Raw genomic sequence first — 19,701 nt, 5'->3', positions numbered from 1 at the left:
GACGCAGATGGGGCTCTCGGAGTCGACAGTGTGGGACCTTCAGTCGCTGATGGGTGCCCGCCAGATGTGGACCCTCGGAGACGCCGGCATGGGGCCCTCAGAGATGCCGGTATGTGGCCCTTAGAGACACCGGTGTGGAACCCTCAGATACTTCAGTGTGAAGCCCTTACAATTGCTGGTGTGGAGCTATGAATGCGCTGGCTTAAATCCCTCAGAGGCCGGTACATGGACATAAGAGCTCAGTGAGAGCTTGTGTTGTGCCTTCAGTGGCCTTGTGGAGCCGTTAGACATCAACATGGTGCTCTCAGGAGCCGGTGAGTCCTCAGAGTCACCGGTGTGGGGCCTTCCGAGCTCCGAGATACTGGTCTGGGGCCCTCAGAGGTGTCGGTGTGGGTCCTTCAGATGTACCTATAGACTATAGAGCCTTGAGATGCACAGGTGTGGTGGCCCACAGAGGCGCCGGTGTGGGGCCCCCAGAGCCACCGATATAGGGCCCTAAGAGACACTAGTATGACCCTCAAAGGCGCCGCTGTGTGGCGCTCATAAACACTGGTGTTGAGCCATCACAGGCGGGTGGAGCCGTTAGAGGCCGGAAAGGGCCCTTAGATGCCTACAAGGAGCCTTCAGAAGCCGGCGTGGCACGTGGGGATAAGCGTGTCTACTTAGGAGCCCTTGAGTTGCTCTCATGAGCTCTGTGGGGCCCTACCGAGCCGAAATATGGCCACGGCCAGTTGCCGCCGCATGGCTCTTCGGACTATCATTCTCAGGGGCCTCATCTGCCTAGTTTGAATAGAAGGGCCTCTCAGACCATCAGTCTCATGGGCCTCCTCTGGCTAGTATAAATAGAAGGGCCTGTTAGACCATCAATCCTAGGGGCCTCCTCTGGTTAGTATAAATAGAAGAGCCTCTCAGACCATTAATCTCAGGGGGCTCCTGTGGACAGTATAAATAAAAGGGCCTCTCAGACCATCAGTCTCGGGGGCTTCCCTAGAAAAGTGTAAATGTGGATAGAGGGCCCCTCAGATTCATTAGGAGTGGACCTCTCTGACTATCAGTCTCAGGGGCCTCTTGTGGCCAGTATGAATATAAGAGCCTCTCAGACCATCGGTCTCAGGGGCCTCTTCTGACTAGTGTGGATAGAGGGCCCTCCCAGACCACCGGTTTCAGGGGCCTCCAGTGGCCAGTTATATGAACAGAAGGGCCTCACAGCCATCAGCCTCGGGGGCCTCTTCTGACTGGTGTGAATATGAGGGCCTCTCATACCATCAGTCTCAGGGGCCTCCTCTGCCTAGTGTGAATATAAGGGCTTCCCAGGCCATCAGTCTCAGGGGACTCTTCTGACTGGTGCCGGATTGAGGGACCTCCCAGACCGAAAGTTTTGGGGGTCTCCTGTGGCCAGTATAAATAGAAGGGCCTCTCAGTCCATCAGTATCATGGGCCTCTTCTGCCTGGTGTGATTATAAGGGCCTCTCAGGTCATCAGTCTCAGGGGCCTCCTCTGACTACTGTGTAGATGGATAGGCCTCCCAGACCATCAGTCTCAGGGGCCTCTTATGACTATTGAGGATAGAGGGGCCTCCTCTGACTAGTGAGGGTAGGGGGCCTCGGCTAGACCGCCAGTGTCAGGGGCCTAAATTTATTCTGACTAGTGTGGATGGAGGGGTCTCCCAGACCACCAGTCTCAGACCTCTGACTAGTGTGGATAGAGGGGCCTCCCAGACCGCCAGTGTCAGGGGCCTCCCCAGACCAGCGTGGATATTGGGGCCTCCCCAGACCAGCGTGGATATTGGGGCCTCCTCAGATCCACTAGGGCCTCTCAGGCCATCAGTGTCAGGGGCTTCGACTGACAAGTATGAACAGAGGGCCTCCTTGGATCCATCACGGCCCCATGGAGTCCGTGCGTGGGGATTCGTGGAACTTATTTTTACCGAGTTTGTTTATTCTGGAAGGTGACGACGTCCTCTCAAATCGAGAAGAGGGGCCTCGAGTAAAAAGTGGGTGGGCCAAAACACATGGTTGGCCCCCCCACCTCGAAAAGTGGGTGGGCACTTGCCCACCTGGCCCCCCCTGTTCCTACGCCTATGCGACATTCAATGTCACCTGCACGTTTACGACTTTCGACCCAGTGGGCAGCACGCTAGCAATTGTAGACGATACCATGTATTACTTGCTACACGTCATATGACGGTAACTGGACGCTTTATCTTGTGTGGGACTCGATAGAAAGGTGGTGAAACCGTTTAGGGACTTTCCTTTGCTGGGGGTTGACTGGCATACCTCAGAAAAAGTTCCCTGTACTCCTGTGAAGCCTAGGAACTAGGAACAACATATTATAAGGCTGAACATTTACTTTTGTTGCTATGCATTTTGGCTGGTAGCTTAAAATTTCCCTTTCAAGTTCATTTGTTGCCTTCACAGAAACCTCCCTCCCAACAATCACTGTGTTGTCATGTGCCCGCCGGACAGTGAGCATGTTAACCTGTCAAAGAAATCTCGAACTGTTCCCGTTAGTTTCTAGCTTGCAAAATTGTGCTCTCATCTCTCGGTATACCTTCGGTCACTTTTTGGATTTTTGGGTGTCGACTGTCTATACCAGGGTCATGCTGCTGTCAGTCACCCTGAGGCTAACTGCCGGCGGCGGTATAGTGCGGTCAGCTCACCGATAGTGAAAGTGATCCGAAACCACGGCGTCCCGGCCGACTGCGACTTGTTTCGGGCGTCAGTCCAGTCCTGTCCCCGGCTCGGCAGGCATCAAACGACGGCTGCGGTCGTCCCATGGAGGCGAGAAATCTGGTCTGAGCGCTCTGAGGGCCGATCAACCATGGCAGGAGAGAGGGGCAGAGCACAGAGAAAGGGAGCGGTGGTCTTGAAGCCGATTAATAACTTTATTTTGTTTTTACTTTCGTATGTACCTATCTATTATTTAGGTAGTTTGTTGCAGGCCTAGGTATAAAGAAGTCATTAGTTTCTGGAACGAAGCCGCTTGCGTCAGAATATTGAGACATGGCAAAAGGCCTCTACTTATCTAAGAGTGGTTAGGGTCCTCTGTAACTTGAACCACCTCGCTCCTCCCGAACTAGTGGGGTAAACCCATTACCCAAGGTCGCCCATGGTGCGTGAAACACCCCTACTACGGTAAACAGCTTATTACGCTCGAGCGCACTCCACGAGCGCAGTTCGACCAGCTCTCGTCCCTGCTCGGGCCCTCGAATCAAACCGACGCGTGCTATCTCGCTCACGCGTGCATGTATAATTGTGAGCGACGTGCCGGGGCAGGGGGAGGGGAGGGGAGAGGGGAGGGAGTGCGTACCGCGCCATGATTGCTCTAACTTTCACTGCTGGCGGCGCGGCGCGCAGTCACAGACAGGCTCGGTCGGTCGGGAGTCGGTGCCACTGACCGCGAGTCGCCGCGCCCCCGCCCCGGGCTACAGCCGCCGGGGACGCGCCGGGCCGCGACGGCAGCGCCACCTGTGCCACCCGCCGGCAGGGGGCGCTGCGGCCACCGCCGCTGTCGCTGGGGTTTGCTGGTAAATGCTAACTCAGCAAAGTGTCAAGGCAATCTGGTCGATTCTCAGCTCTGAGCTTTGAACAAATATTTACCAGAAGGGTTAGACAACCCGAGGTCGTCATCCTGACAAAGCACACAGATAGGCACTATATCATCATCAATCATTAGACGTTCATCTGTAATACAACTTATCGTGACTCTGCTTCGTGCCAACGCGCAAAGACGTGATACGCTAACTGAGCATACTAACTTGCTCAGCACACACAACCGCTATAAGATCGCATTTATCAAAGATACTTGAAGCTTCCTCGTTCTTTGTGCAACACTTATGCAGGGTGTGATGACTCGTCACTCGTCAGACCACACACCGGTATCCAGGGCTTCACTCTTCGCTCTGGTTGAACTCAAAGTAGATGATTATGAAAAGTCACCTACCTACCCCTCATCTAAATATCTTGAGCCCCCGCAATCCACGGTACCGGGATGTGGGGTCGCGATGACACAACAGTTCGCGACGCACTGAGCAGAGCGACCCGGAGTGCGGATAGCTAGCTCACCCTAGAATGCTAGCGTGTTTTCATGACATCTGTTGCTCCCGATCGGGGTATCGTTGCGTGGGTGATACGGTATGTGGCTTTTGCGGCCAATCATAGACACGGCTGGCTGCACGTGCACAGTTATGCTACTGAAGCGTGAAGCATATTCCTCGCTGGCTCTTGGGTGAGGTTTAGCGGCATGATCATCTCCGTTACCAAAGATGCAGTTGCTTGGTGGTCCGTTGAAATGTGATCTGGTTTGCAGTGGTTTGAGAACTGCAGAGGAATGGGTCCAATATGGTTTATGTTGGTGTTGGGTGGTATGTCTCTGTTTTCTGTCTCATTGTGCATTAACCGGATGCTTCTGGCAATGGGTGATCTGCTCATCTTTTGAGGGTGCTCACTGCTCAGACACCAGGCAGAGTTTCTTACGATTGATTATTAACAGCATCCTGGGGCACTTGGCTCGTTATAAACATTCGGGCCAGTAAATAATACTGCACTTGCGGGCTGGTTTCGATCGTTCTCGTCCTTAGAATTAAGCAGGCCTATCACCACGGTTCAAAGGCACATGTCATACCTACACATCACAGACAACATAGCGAAGTCTGGGTTACAGCGTCTGGTGATTTTTGTTTAAAACTTTTTATGAGATACTTGCCAGCCTCCATCTACCTCTGAACCGCATACGGCTGCTATCACGATGCCACTAGTGCTGACTGGTTGTACTAATAGTTCTGCCCCTGTCTGGCAGGTGGCAGGCTGGTCGCCTCGTCCACTGTCCTTTTCGGTGAGCCCGGGGGCCCGCCTGGTGATGTCTGGTCGTGCCTCCTATCCGTCGTCACTAAGGTTTATTTTCTTGTGTTTCAGGCTGTAAATTCGACTCTCCAGAACCTATCAATCAGCGGTTGGAGCCAGGAATCTGGTGAGTGGCTATTCGTAATGGACGGGATACCTATATGAAGGATAAATAAAGCTCACGTGAAATAAAGGGCTTAATCTTAGCAATATTGAATTACAATTACATTTTTTATATTAGTATAAAGATGTTGACTTTAGTCCATTGGTAGGTTTGTGCATAACCATGGCGATCTTAGAATGTAGATTGTCCTGTTTTCACGGTTATTGTGTCGATTTAATTTATGCATCTTTTATCGTCCCATTTTCCGATTTCATACCTAACGAATGGGAGGCGGGGTAAGAGATTAGGAAGGACGGAGCGTCCTACGGAAGGGGAAATGGGCGGAGGACGGCAATCGAAATGTGAAATGGAAGGGTAGATAAGCCCCCATTTGAAAGGGAATCATGCAGCTCAAACATTCCGACTGACAGGATGGGCCTGGGTTTCACCGTGCAGAGCCTGTGTTGATTGTTCACTGGGACCCACCCCTGCAAACGAACGGGACGCAGCAGCCGAGTCACTGCATCCTGCGGGCGCTGCGGACCGGCGGGCCGTCCTTTTTCACCCGGACACTGAAAATACCATTCCCTGACATTTACACAGTTGTCGATCTCCCTCGCTGCCTCCCCGCCGCCCCGGGGCCCCCACCCTCCCCTATGATGGCGGACAGGACCACACGTGGCCGGCCCGGAGCGCAGGGACCCGGGGGGGGGGGAGAGGGAGGGCGCGGGGCGCGGGCAGGGCTCCGAGCGGGCCGGCCCGTCACCGACTCATTTGCGCCGCCGGCTGACGAGTCTGCCTGCCGCGCCGTCCGCAGCTCCAGAGAGGAGGTGGTCGACAGCAACTGTGTGGTGCGAGCCCGCGGTCTGCCCTGGCAGTCGTCCGACCAGGACATTGCCAACTTCTTCAGGGGACTCAACATAGTCAAGTGAGTACCTCCGCCGCCGCGCCGTCCTGCGCGTGCTGACGGTCAAGAGACGCCGACGCGTGGCTGGGCCGTATCGCGCGGCCGTGATGCGTTCCAGGCGTGTTATTTTAGCCGGAGATGTCATGGAGGGACTGGGGTCGTATCTGTGAAATCCATGCCAGATGGTTCATTAGGTTCTGTGGAAACGTTATCGGCACAGTATTAACTCATGTAGGCTGTATTTTTATCATGTTAGCATTACCATTGTACGGCCATTAATTATATTACTGTCACTTTTTGTGTGCTTAGTAATGACTCAATTGTTTTCAAGCATATTTTCGCATCCTTCGCGGCATTTATGCGATATCGATAATCAATTTCACCGTCGACAAGCCACCACTGACGAGTCTTTAGCGCTAATGGTGTTGCGTTTTGCCGCGTATCGTATCGGAACGGCGCGGTAACAAAGCGGCCTGCAGTGGCGGCGGCGTGGCGGTTCAATACGTGGCAATAGCTGTGTGGACGGCGTGAACGACGGAACAGGGGCGCTGGGGGATAGTGGGAGAACGGAGGGACAGTGGGACAGTCGCAGTGGGACAGTGGGACGGTCGCGGTGGGACAGCGAGGCGGAGGAAGGGACAGTGGACATCGCGAGGAAAGATTTACGGGACGGCGGAGTGCCGGGACAGAGGAGAAAGAGTGGAGGGATAGTGGGACAGCTGGGACGGTGGGACGGGGGGACAGCTGGATGGCAGAAAGGCGGGGCGTGGGGGAGGGAGACTGGGAAGCACAGCTGGTCGGTGGTCGCCAACCGGAAGTTCCAGTCATTATACAAAGGACACATGAGACGGGAAAAGGGGAGGGAGTTAAATGTTCCGCAAGCATTTGCGACACTTCGAGCTTTGCGAACTTCGAAATTTCGCCGAACATCGCGAAACTGGTCAGCAAGTCGGCACGGGCAGGGACGATACGGGACGGACGGACGGGCTCTACGGGATGGCGGCGGGCCATTACGGGTCTCTGCGCCGGACATTAGGGGAGCGGAGTGGGCCGCAGCGGGGGCGACCAGTGACTGCTCGCCGACTCAGTCGGTCTCAGTGCGGCGACCATCGATCGCAGCCGGTATTGGTGGCGCAGCCCACGCCGCAGCTGTCAACCCGACACCTCCGTCCGACACAGCCTTCAGAGCTGTCACACCGCCCGGCCTGTCATCGAGCCGCGTGGCGGGCCGGCAGGTCAGGGCGCGGTGGCCGGAGGTGGGTGAAAGGTCAGGTCAGGTCGAGTCAGGTTTAGAGTTAGGTCATTGGGGATTATCAGGCTATCATGTTACGGATAACTCACGTAGAAATTTAATCACCAAAAGAAAATACCCCGATGTCTCTCTCGGCGTTTTCCATTTCAGTAGATTTCGTTTGTGGCCGCCAATGACATTTATTGACACGGCCCGTTCCCTGCGCTGTACTCCCCGGGGTGCTGTGGCCGGTCGTAGAGGTCCTTCCCTCGGCCGGACGCGTCGACAACCTGTCGCCTCGGAGCTCCTAATCGAAGCAATTACGTGCCGGCTCATACGGAGTGGTCGGGGCTCGCCGTTGGCCCTCTGTTTCGGGGCTCGGCGGACGGTCAGTCGTGGTGCCGACGCCGTGTTCGGTGCACTGTGCAGAACGTCGCCGACTCCGACAGCGCTGTTTACCTGACAAACACGATTATCGATCTGTGAAACGCGCCCGCGGTGCGCTCCGCGGACGCGAGGTGCTGTCTCGCGCGCGCTCGGTCCTGTGCGCCGACAGACCGGCTCGCTCCGCGGGGTGGTCTGGCGCACGGGACGTCTGGTCGGTCGTCTGTGTCGCGCGGTCGCGGGGCCTGGTGCGTCCCGAGTCGGCGGACGGAGAGCCGTGCGAGTGGTGAGGAGAGCGACCTCGCTGCGTCACGCTGGGCGGAGGAGCCCTGTTGAGACGTGCTGAAGACGCTCCGTTGGTCGTGCGCCGCGCTTGAGCTGTGTCGGCCACTGATAGTGCCGGCGAGCGCCTCCTCAGCTGATAAGATAGCGCGCGCCGCGGGACGCGACGGCCACTCGGTTGGGTGCTCGCCGATCGCCGCTCGCCGGGCCGACTCTCTGCCGCTCGCCGTCCCCCAGTGTGCACCTGTGTCGGTCTGCAGCTGAGGCCGCGCTGCCGCCGCCGCCACCGCAGCCGCCGCGACAAGGACCAGTCGCGTCGCGTCCGCCGCCGCCGCCGCAGCACGCGCCCCAGCCATGCTGCCCAGTACGTCACAGTCGCACTTTGGTAGCTATCCTTACCCCTCGCCGTACGGCGCCAGGGGCGGCGTGGCGCTCTGTCTCAGCCAACAGGGTCGGCGCAACGGCGAGGCGCTTGTGAGGTTCGTCAGTCAGGAGCATCGCGACATGGCGCTGAAGAGGCACAAACACCACATCTCGAACCGCTACATCGAGATCTACAAGGCCACCGGCGAGGACTTCGTCAATGTCGCAGGAGGTAAGCAACTCAGGGAGGGAGAGTGGTAAACCGGGGGGAGGGTGGTAAACGGGGGAGGGAGAGTGGTAAACGGGGGAGGGAGGTTGGTAATGGGGGGAGGGAGATTGGTAAACGGGGGAGGGAGATTGGTAAACGGGGGAGGGGAGATTGGTAAACGTGGGAGGAGTCGGAGGTGGTTCATCGGAGGCTGCTTCAAGAGAAGCCCACCCTGCATGTGTTTGTGTACGCTGTAGGTACGGGATCGGTTGATGTCCGTTAATGGATAACGTCAGGCTGGCTGCCGTCAGCCTCACGCGCTTGTAAGACATCCGACCATCTGACCAGTTGTTGCGCAACGAGGCCAATGAGTTACGAGGGTGCTTCCTTGTTAATTAATATCCTGTAAGTTTAATGTTTAATTTGGTCAGTGTCGCTCTCATTATGGCGTCAATTTATAATTGTGTTACAATTCTTTCGGCAGCGATGATTATTTATAAATTATAATTCATTTTCAGGCATGATACGACACATTTTTGCGATGCCTATCTGTGACAAAACTTATAATGGTGCATAGTTATTGTCTTAAAAACGTTTTCTTTATTTTGAAAATAACTGAGCTTTAACGTAAGTAATAATGTGCACTGGCATCGTAAATATTCACTTCCTTTGGAGCTATTAAGTTATGTACATAAATTGCCCTCATGTAACAGTGGCACTGGTCCCATTTAGCACTGAAGTCTGAACCGGTACTAAATTAAGGGAAACATGTGTTATTTTTAGCGCAATTCTCAGGCTAACAATCAAATAATAAGAAGCCTGCAAAAGTTTATCGATATAAGTTATATGAATGTCACGTTATCAAAATGAACGCCATTTGAACATTAAACTGAAGCGATATCTCGGGCGATGCCCCATTCCAAAAGCGTCTGCCGTTCCCTTTGACGCATTCCAAAAATGCTGAGTAAATTTGTCACCTCACTCGCGTATTGCGCGCTACGCAAGTGCAGCGTTTGTCTATTCTTTTCATCGTATAGTCGGTCAAATATGTATCTTTCCCGGCCGGCCCACCCCACGCTGGGCAGGTCGGTAACTTGGCTGAATCCGCCGGCCGCTGCGAGTACTACGGAGGGGAGGGGACAGGTTGTGCGGTTGCCGCGTCGGCCAATGAGCGCGGACCTGGCGAGCGGGCTGGGGCCACGGCGTGTTGACCTAATATGGTCAAAGGTTCATGCCCTGCGGGTATGGTCTGCGGCCAGCTGGCCCACTGATTGAGCCACAGCACCGGGTCGCGGAAAGGTTTCGATAGGTATCTGAATTGGAGAGTGGAGACCGTTAGCTTGAACTTGAGTGTAGTCGCTCTAGGTTTGAGATGCCGTATCACTGCACCGTTTTTGAAAAGGGGAGAATTATTCAGTTGAGTGATGAGGGTAGAACGGTTGCAGAAATCGCACATCAAGTTGGCCGGTCATAAATAAATAATTGGCCGGTCGTAAATAACCGGTCATAATTCGATTAAATATTTCTCTTGCGCTAATCATCATATCACCAGTATAGCGCCTTTTGGGGCGACTAACGGAGCGAGCGAGAGGGTGGGCCTTGCACGTGCGCAATTGCGAGGGGGTACCTCCAACTGACTTGTGCATGGCACCCTACTAACCGGTCTCTAGCGATGTGCCAAATTTGGGCACAATCGGCCCAGCCGTTCTCGAGATCTGGAAGCGGCACTCTGCACGTGCGCACGTGCGAAATGGGTCCCAACTGACTTGTGCACGGCACCCTACTAACCGGTCCCTAACTGTGTACCAAATTTGAGGGTAATTGGTCGAGCCGTTCTCGAGATCTGGAAACGACCCCTGCACGTGCGCACGTGCAGCAGCGCCCCAACTCTGGCACATGGATATGCAGTGCCTAGTGGGTGCCTACCTACATGCCAACTTTCAGCGCAATCGGCCAAGTAGTTACTGAGATATTGCAACAATTACAAAACGGACATCTCTTCGTTTTGCACGTGGCACGTGCATAAGGGGTCATCCACATGCATCAGGAATAGTCCAATACTTGGTAGAAGGAATGAAGCTACCCTACAAAAATTACCGCGTGTAAATCGGTCAAGTGGTTGCTGAGATATAAGCCTCGCAAAAGCGTGACCACGGCCGGCCGGCCGGCCGGCCGGCCGGCCGGCCGGCCGGCCGGCCGCTCATACTCAGAAATTTCCGTTAATCTAAGGAAAGACTACGCTCGCTTCGCTCGCTCCGTAACCAAGCATTCGATCGTATCAAGAGCAACCATCTTAATTTTTAGGTCAGCGACCCCTGTTGAAACACCAGATAATCCTTTGATAGCTCATAGCACTCAGTCTACAATTTACACGGCGCATGAAAGCACAGCCATCATTAGACCATCGCGCTGCCCTCACATTCGTTAGATTCCTAACGCATCCGCTTGCTCGCCTCTCCCGGCCAGACCCGCCGGAGCACCCGGCGGCGAGGCCGTCCAGTGCTGGTCTGCGGTCACTCTCCAGCCGGCCGCTGTGTAGCTCCGCCCCCCGCGCGTGACGTCACAGGGCCGCCAGAGCCGCCAGGGCAGCTGGGGTGTGGGCTCAGCCAACTATCGAATCCAGACCGTAGCGCCACTTGGCGGCCGGGAAAGATACATATTTGACCGACTATACGTATGCCACGTCACGCTACCGAACGCGTTCGGTTGGTTGTCGGCCCATGTCGGACAGAATGGAGGGGGGAGGGGGTGACGGGACAGGTGGGACAAGACACGGGGAAACAGTGGGGGGGGGGGGGGGTAACGCAGCTGCATCGATGTCGGTCGGCCCTCTTGCCCGTCAGCCGCCAAGCGGCCGTTTCTAATCAATAGCGAACACCTGAGGCAGAGAAATGGCCGCACAGTGCGGCGCTATCCGCCGGTACATGTGCTGCGGCGGCTGTGGTGCACCGCGGCAAAAACGACACATCGCGACACGCGTCACCGCGTCACGATTGCCACGCCGCGCCACGCCATCTGACGGCCGTGCCGTGTGCGTGTACATTTTGCACTGTGCAGTGTGCAGAGCACCATGCACTCTGTATCTACATATACGGACGGTTAAGCGTGCTGATGCAAAGCGACGGCATATGCCGCGTTGCGGCGTTGCGGTTGCGGTGACCATCTTTTACCTTCTTGCCCTTTCTGATCCCTCCCTGCTCCCATTCCCCACTGGTGACCTGGTGTAATGAAGGTCGCACTAGATGCAGCGACGTGGAACACTTGGGTTTTCGAGAGCGCGCTGAGGTGGAAAACCACCGCTTTAGCCCGGCTAACAGCCGATGTGACATCGTCTAAACGTCAGTAGTGCACTTTTTGCAATCGATCGATAGGTTTGCCGTCAGGAGGGAGGGAGGGGAGGCAAACGTCAGCCCGCTGTGCACGCGGTATATGACTGTTTGCCGCAGGAGTGGGGGGTAGCACTGAATAGTGTGTAGGGTGTCCCATATAGGGTGGCCTATAGCACCTCGATCCGAGTAACTCGCCGGTCTGAACACGCGTCTTGTTTGGGTTATGGCTTTTGACTGTCGGGGACTTGGCGAAGGCGTCTGTTTTTAGGCCAAGGACGTTTCATTGTTCGTGTATACACACGTGTATTCACAATCGGTTCTCCAGACGTAAGGAAGTTATTAGTTAATTGTGAACGGTATTGTTTCTCAGGGGTCGATTATTTGCTTTCAAAAAGTGAAGACGATATAAACTACTAATATGTTCGGTACTATTACTTTCCACGAGTGGTAAAGGTTAGGTATTTTTACATGCTTACAATTAAATATCACCTAGGTACTTGATGCTAAGGGAGCATTAATTGTACAATAAAGAAACGTTTCAGTAGGTGATAAAAGTAAGCGAAAGTATAGTGCTGACTGCTGATGTCACGAGTACCTAATTACAGGGTGTCTCAAAAGTTCGTTGACAGGTACCAGCCATGCTTTTTTGTCAATAATTCTGAATCAACAATAAATAAACAGTCGAAATTTTGCATGGGCATTGGTAACAACCTTCCTCAAGCAGTCTCATTGTTTTCAAACGCATTCGACCCTTCATGAGCCCACAAAAAGGGTTCATCTCTGACCATGGGTCAAGGATAAAAATGGAGGTCGCAAAATCGGATCGGCTGAGAAACTCTCTGTTTCAGGAGTAATGGGAATGGTTAAGTCGGAAATGACACATGGCAAAGTGTCGGCGAGGATGAGTACAACATGATGATCATCTAATAAAAACGTGGCTAAAATTTTTGAAGGACAAAACCATGCGAGACTAACAGCGTTTTGAACGACCCTCGTACGGCAGCAGACTCGTGCTCCGGAAAGCAGCTGAAAATGAAGGCATAACTATTGAAAACCGACAAGAAGCTCACAGACAGAGGTTACCCAGTTTCAAAAATTGCAGGTCATCGTAAAATAAAGACAAAGTATCATTTGAAATTGTTTATAATATCTAGAACACTACATTTTTGGGGAAAATAACACGAAAATCATCAATACCAAGGACAACTGACCCTCCAAAAGTGTCAATTAATGTAAAGTTTTATCTTACGAAGTTTCAAGAGGCAGATCTGGAGCGAATAGCTTTCTTTTAGACACAAAATCCCGACAAAACCACACGATGGACAGGTTTTGGCCGTTTACAAAGCAGAACCTCTCCTGAGGAAAACACTCCGCAACCCAGCGAAGGTCTTGGCATGGGGAATGACGAGCGTTTGGGATTTGCAAAATTTGCACAATGTGTCTAAGAAACAGATGGCCGACACATTCTTCTACGATATGCTGCGAAAAATTTTCCCCTGGCACTTCCCATTTGTTCAGAAATGGGGTTGTTTTGAAAAGGAAAATGGTGCTTGGGAGGTCGGCGCCAGTCATTCTTGAAGGAGTTAGCGCCAGAGAAGACCTACAAAATACTCACGGATGGTGTCGATGCACGCTGTCGGCTTTCAGGGAGAAGCGGATGTTGCCGGGGAGCTCATCAAACCTAATTCCGACGCAGAAACTGCAGGGGATTCCCTTACAAGAGCTTGAAAGCTGGTAACCTTTCAGGGGCGTAGGCAGGGGGGCCACTGGGCCATGCCCCCCCCCCTTGGGCGCCGAAGGCGCCCTTTGCGATTGGAGGGCGCCTTGGCGCCCTCCAATCGCAAATGCAATTGTGATATAATCGAATCGAAAAACAATCGCGACTGGAGGGCGCCCTCCAATCGCGAATGTGTTTACAGGGAAAATACGGATGGAGGGCGCCCTCGGAGGACGCCCATTCCAAATACGCCCTCCAAATACGGTTGGAGGGCTCCCTCGGGCGCCCTCCAACCACATTTGTAGGCTGTAGCTCTCTAAGCGTAACGGTGGTCGCCTATGTAAGCCGCTGTCCTGTAAATAAGCGCCCTCTCACCCGAAGGCGCCCTCCTGTAGGTCGCCACCCTGCTACACATTGCCGCCCTTCTGCTGATCGGCGTCCTCATAATTATTGGCGCTCTTCTACCTATTGCGCCCTCATGTGAAATTTTGAAGGCCGCCTTTCTCCCTTTTGGCACCCTCTTGTTCAGTGCCGCCCTCCTACCTATTGGTTCCCTAGTCCTTCCTGTTGAATGCTAATCGGGGCCCTTCTCCTATTGGCGCCCTCGTGTTGATCGCCGCCCTCCTAACCACTGGCACCCTCCTGTTGATCACCGCCCTCCTATCTACTGGCACCTTCCTGTTGACCAGCGCCCTCCGCACAGACGCCGTCCTGTTCGTGTCATCCTCTTGAGCAAAGGCGCCCTCCTCACCATTGCCACCCCCTTTTAATCGTCACCCTTCCGCTCATTGGCGACTTGCAGTTGATGACCGCCCTCCCACCTATTGGCGACCTCTTGTTGATCGCCACCCTCCTATTGGTGCTCTCCTGTTCCTCGCCACCCTCTTACCTGGTGGCGCCCTCCTGTTGATTGTTGATCGGGGCCCTCCTACCTATTGGTGCCCTCCTGTTGATCGCTGCCCTTCTATCCATTGGCGCCCTCCTGCTGCTCGCCAACTTCCTACCTATCGGTGCCCTACTGTCGAAACTCGGGATGTTGATCGGGGCTCTTCTACCTATTAGCGCCCTCCTGTGGATCGCAGCCCTTCTACCTATTGGCAACATCCGTTGATCGCTGCCCTCCTATCATTTATTTACTCCTTTGGCATGTTCTTCAACTTAGTCGTTCTATTGCACATAGTTGATGTCTTGCCTGTGAAAACTGCCACAAATGAACGTGCATTCAGCACAATGAATGAAGTACCTATACCTACCAAAACTATCTACGCTCTACGATGCATAAAACACGTCTTTGGTCTTAACGGAATGATCCTACTTTACGTGCATCATGGCATCTATATGTATTACGATTAAGTATTGTCAACAGGTTCGGCCGCAACAGCAGGCATCTGAAGTTTCGGTGATTGAAACTGGTTATGTGGGTACACTGTATGCACCTGTGAGAAGGCTATGAAGGCTGGTCTGAGGTAATTTGGATGATGTTTACGCATCTCGCGCTCCGGTATCAATCCGATACGGTGATCTGGTGCGTAGATATGCCACCGCCAATAAACTTGTATACATCGACACCCATGAGCCAAGCTTTCTATACAGTTTGTGTGGCAGCGGCCCGACCAAACCTTAGGTATTTTTTATACCTTCAAATTTGGTAAAAGAGCGAGAGGAGCTTTGAACAGTGATCGTATAAAAGGCGTGCCTAAAAAGCGGAGGAAGAGGTTGTTTTCAAAAATTTCGCGCGCCTTCGGCGCAGCATTTCAAGACCACTTGACCTTTTGTGACCTGGAGTATAAAGAATACACACGATGCAAAATCAATGCAGCACGACCTATACGAGGTTACGCAAAAAAAAACTGGTGGCATGGTAAAAAACGCCTCCCAACCCCCCCCCCCCCCCCCGTTGAGTGATTTTTTATCTCGCGACCGTATGGCGCCCTCCTTGGGTGAGGTGGCGCCCTCCAAACCCTTGGCCCCCCCTTCGCGATTTTCTAAATACGCCGCTGTAACCTTTTATCAGCCTCCGGCAGCTGGCGGAGCGACGAAAATCGTTATGGGCAAATATTTTTTGGAGATACAGCGAAGGGTTTGATTTCCAACCTCCCGAATCAGTTGTCAAAGCATGCATATTTGTCTAGTGTGCACACAGACACAAAAACCTTAGGTTTTTGGCCGGTTTTTATATGCTTTATGGGCATGGGAAATGTGTATACGAACTTTTGAGACACCCTGTATGCCGCTCTTGGTCCCATATAATCCTTAGTCATTCATCTATTTTTGCAAAAAAAAAAAAAATATGCATTCTGAATTAGTTCCCATAACGTCCGGTGGTAATAAAATGTTTCAATAAATTACGAGCGCGTCAGGAACTGACATACCCACTCTCGCACGCTGTGGAGTGTTTCCACGGCCGTCCGTTGGTCGCTCGGCCGGCACAGTGTTTGGTCCCAGTCCCTGACCGTGGCCTGGTAGCTGCAGCACGCCTCGACCCCGTCCCGGCACGTTCCACTGATAGGTCAGCAGGCCGGCCGGCACACGGGACGACAGGGAGCGCGTCGGCGGGCCCCGAGGGTCCCCAGGGTCCCTCCGTGACCGTGGAGATTGCTTCGCCGGGTTCAAGGTCCATGAGGCACGGAAGAATGTTCACGCGGAGAGTGGTATCGCGTGTGCAGCTGCATGTCTCCGGGTGTGGGGGAGTTATCCAGGCCACGTGGTATCGGGGTGGACAGGGGTCGCCTGTTGCCACACAGGTCTTGTCAGAGCGTCAGAGTACGAAGTCCGTACCGCGGGAAGGATCATTCGTTGGGGTCTCTTGGAATGTGCTATTGAATGCTTTCCAGTCTCAGCACCCACTGGTCGCGTGACTACCTCACGTCCTAACTGCGGCTCTCCCCTCGTCCGTCAGCGTCCCACGTGGTGCGGGCGCGTCAGCCGACGGCGGCCTAGCGTCGACGCGTGATCGCACACACACCCACACACACAACCACCAGATTCGGCCCCAGCCCCAGCCCAGCCCAGCCCCAGTCGACCGGCCGGCCCGAGGACCGGCCGCCCCTCCCCTGCTATAAAAACAGCCCCTCTGTGGCCATCTGGAGCGCCACGTAGCCCTACGGTCCTCGGCAGTCCCCGGTGGTCCCTGACGGTCCCTGGCTATCCCCGACCGCCGCGACGGTCCCTGGCGGTGCGCTGTACGGTCTATGATCAGCTACGGTCCTGGTGGTCTCTGATCGTCTCTTATTGTCTCGGACGATCTCTAATGGTCTGCGAAGGTCTCTGGTGGTCTCTGATGGTCTGACGGTTATTCTACCAAGATATACGTGGTCCTAGAGAAGACTGGGTCCATGGTGATTCCCAAAGATCGGTTGACTGTGTATCGGTCCTCACATTTCCATGCAATCACCATCTGCTCTCATAAAGCACGGCTCAGAGTAAGAGAACGCTTCTGGTCTTCTTGGCTTCTTGTCTTCCTGCCCGTCCCCACCTCCCTCGATATGTTGTCGGTCGGCCTTTCGTTTTGTTCGATACAAGTCACACGGACCGTAAAGGCCAGAACTAGCCGTCGGGGTGGCTGATAATGGAGGGGAACTCGTCGGTTTATGGTGTTTTACAGTCGCGGGTGCGACCCGTGTGATTGATTTGACGGGTGGAATTGCGTGATTTATTGGTGTTGTTGCCATATGAGGGTTTCGTTTTGAGCATGGGTAACACGCTCTTGCGCGTAGCTCGAAATTGACAATGTTGGCTTAGCATAAAAACGACTAAACGTTTCTCATGCTTAAAGGGACCCTCCCACCTTCAAAAAAGTTAATGAATTAGCATGAAAGTGATGTCGCTCGATTTAGAAAGAGCAAAAACGAATGTGTACCAAATTTCACCGAAAAATATTCACCGGTTTTCAAGATATTAGACTTTTACTTTTGTTTACTTTTTTTGGATCTCCGCTGTTCCTAGCGACTTCATTTTGGAAGTGCGGCGTTCGCGGCAGATGTTGCGCGCAAAGCAGCATATACCACCGCGTGCTACAAAACGTTTTAGTCAAACATTTAAAAATCGTTAGAAATATGCACTGACGTCACACATTCAGAGGGGTATTCCTATGCATTAGCCCCTCTGAATCAAAATGCTGCAATTTTGAAATTCAATATTTCCGAGTTAAGGCATTTCTCGATGTTGTGAGTGCCGAAACCGGTAATTGTGAGCCAGGGACCCCATTTTGGCTATCTCAACTCAAATCTAATGTTAAGATGGGAGGGTCCCTTTAACGAATATATTACAGGTTTGACATCTTACTACTACGCAAAGCTACCAATAGTCGCTTACCTTTTGTCACATTATTCGTTTGCACATAGGTAGCTCTATTTATCCGATGCCGTTTTCATAAGATAAGGCAATAAGATCGATAGTGTCTGGCGACCTCTAATATCCGTATGGCGAGATTTGATCTATAATATCAAGCGCTCTCTACTGATCTGTACAAAGCTGTACCGATTGACGCATGTCAGTGCGATGTTCGGACCGATGGTTCCAGACCGGACAACTCACTGCCACCAGTCCTCCCTCGGCCTGTCCCGGCCTGTCTCCGGCCAGGACTGAGGTCCTCCAGTGACACTGACCAGTAGTGACCTCACCCTCTCCCCGTCCCCTCCCCGCCTCTGCAAATATGTAAATGTTTATCTTCATGGCCTTCTATTAGGCGGCGGCCGTGGTGTTGGGATGGTGTCGACAGGCTCGGAGCTGGAACACGCCGGCAAACCGCTGACCACGCTCGCCGATCACGGGATCAAATTGTTGATCTTAGTCGTGCTGCTCACTGTCAGCGGCCCACACAGGATGGAAGGGTCTTACCAGACCGTCTCTGGGGGGACAAATTCCAAAAAGGCCACAGAAGTCTGATGGCAGCCCTGCAACATGTTTAATCTGCACGAATAATCATTGAGGTGATGTGTCGCTCGTTCCAGTAGCATTGTCATGTTCATCTACGCTGCTCGACTCTTAAAGAATTAATTGTTCTCACATTTGGTATTTCGTTGTCGAGAGTTTCCAATTATTTCGGTACCTATCGACCGGTGTGACTAACGTCGTGCTTTTATTCCCAGGTGTAAATACCGAGGCCCAGGAGTTCCTGAAGCTCGGTGGTCAGGTCATCGTTCGAATGCGGGGGCTGCCCTATGACTGCACGGCGAAACAAGTGGTAAGTCAGATGATTGCCCTCATTCGTTGTCTTTGTGGAATGATATTAAATTCGCAAACGTCTTATATTGCCTTCAATATAGCAGAGACGGCTAGTTTTGTCATGAACGCCAGGCAAAAAAGCGTTGTTGAATATCTAAGCAGGCAGCCAGAATGGCGACCTCGTGAAAACGGAAAAAATTGAAAAGATGATCCTAGACAACGCATATTGAATTCATTCTCGATTCTACTACTACTTACCATCGACCATGGAGGAGAGGTCTCTGTTTAAATAGCCGTAAGTCTGCGGCGGCGGCGGCGGCGGCGCTGTTTATTGGTTGACTGCACGCCGTCGCCTTATCTCGGCGCAGGGCCCGATGTTTACCGAACTCGGACCTTGACGGGCCGAGCCAGGCCCCCGGTCACTGGTCAGCGCGCGGGCGCATAGCTCGCCGCAGGCGCCCGGTTCGCGCGTGAGAGGGACGGCGCTCGGCGCGGCCACGCCAGCAGCCGCGCTGACAAGAAGCGGCGTGAACTGACCTTTATCTGCGGATCACTGGTGAACCGACCTTTAGACGGGATCGTTGAGTGGAGTACGTCACACTGATTTTGAACAGCAGAGTGGACGATTTGGTGTCAGTGCAAGTCAGTTAGACACAGACATTGGTAATACTATATTATACCACTACAATCAGACATGTGCATGGATCCGAGTGATGGATCTATGCAATCTCAGTGGATCTCGAGGCACATTACAGGTTTGGATCTATGATCCCACCGAATCCGGCGTGAAAATTTTATCCTGGATCTATGACCTCACAGGATCTGACGATAAACCAAAAGCATGGATCTATGATCTGAGTGGATCCCACCTGATGAACAACATTCGAAACCAGGTTTCCAAGTGTTTCTATGTCAATAAGTGCCATAAAACTATGGATTATGACGTGTTATCACATAAAAGCACTAAATAAGAACGTTTGTGAGTTGCAACGAGTGATCTTTTGGGATTTCTGTGTTGAACAAAAATAAATGAGGATCTATGATCCCACTGGATCTCAAGCAAAAATACTAGACTCGGATCTATGATCCCTACGGATCTCTCGATAAATTAAAGAGCTGGATCTATGATCCCGACGGATCCGAGATCAGGATCCGCGGGATCAGATCCCA

The 19,701-nt window shown here is 53.1% G+C and overlaps 1 protein-coding gene across 4 annotated transcripts in view; it reads left to right on the top strand.

Annotated features, from left to right (window-relative positions):
* Positions 1–19,701, top strand: part of LOC122393421 (RNA-binding protein fusilli-like) — an 89,828-nt gene that overhangs the window by 46,980 nt on the left and 23,147 nt on the right. For all 4 annotated transcript variants that reach the window (XM_043389400.1, XM_043389399.1, XM_043389401.1 and 1 more), the window contains exons 5-8: positions 4,914–4,968; positions 5,762–5,872; positions 8,168–8,343; positions 18,456–18,550. In XM_043389400.1, the coding sequence (XP_043245335.1) occupies positions 4,914–4,968; positions 5,762–5,872; positions 8,168–8,343; positions 18,456–18,550 (437 nt within the window). The remainder of the gene's footprint in view (positions 1–4,913; positions 4,969–5,761; positions 5,873–8,167; positions 8,344–18,455; positions 18,551–19,701) is intronic.

Source organism: Amphibalanus amphitrite, unplaced genomic scaffold (assembly GCF_019059575.1).
Source record: "Amphibalanus amphitrite isolate SeventyFive unplaced genomic scaffold, NRLGWU_Aamphi_draft 000534F_arrow, whole genome shotgun sequence".
NCBI lineage: Eukaryota > Metazoa > Arthropoda > Thecostraca > Balanomorpha > Balanidae > Amphibalanus > Amphibalanus amphitrite.
The sequence above is the reverse complement of the archived record's forward strand: the minus strand, read 5'-3'. Positions and strand labels throughout refer to the sequence as shown.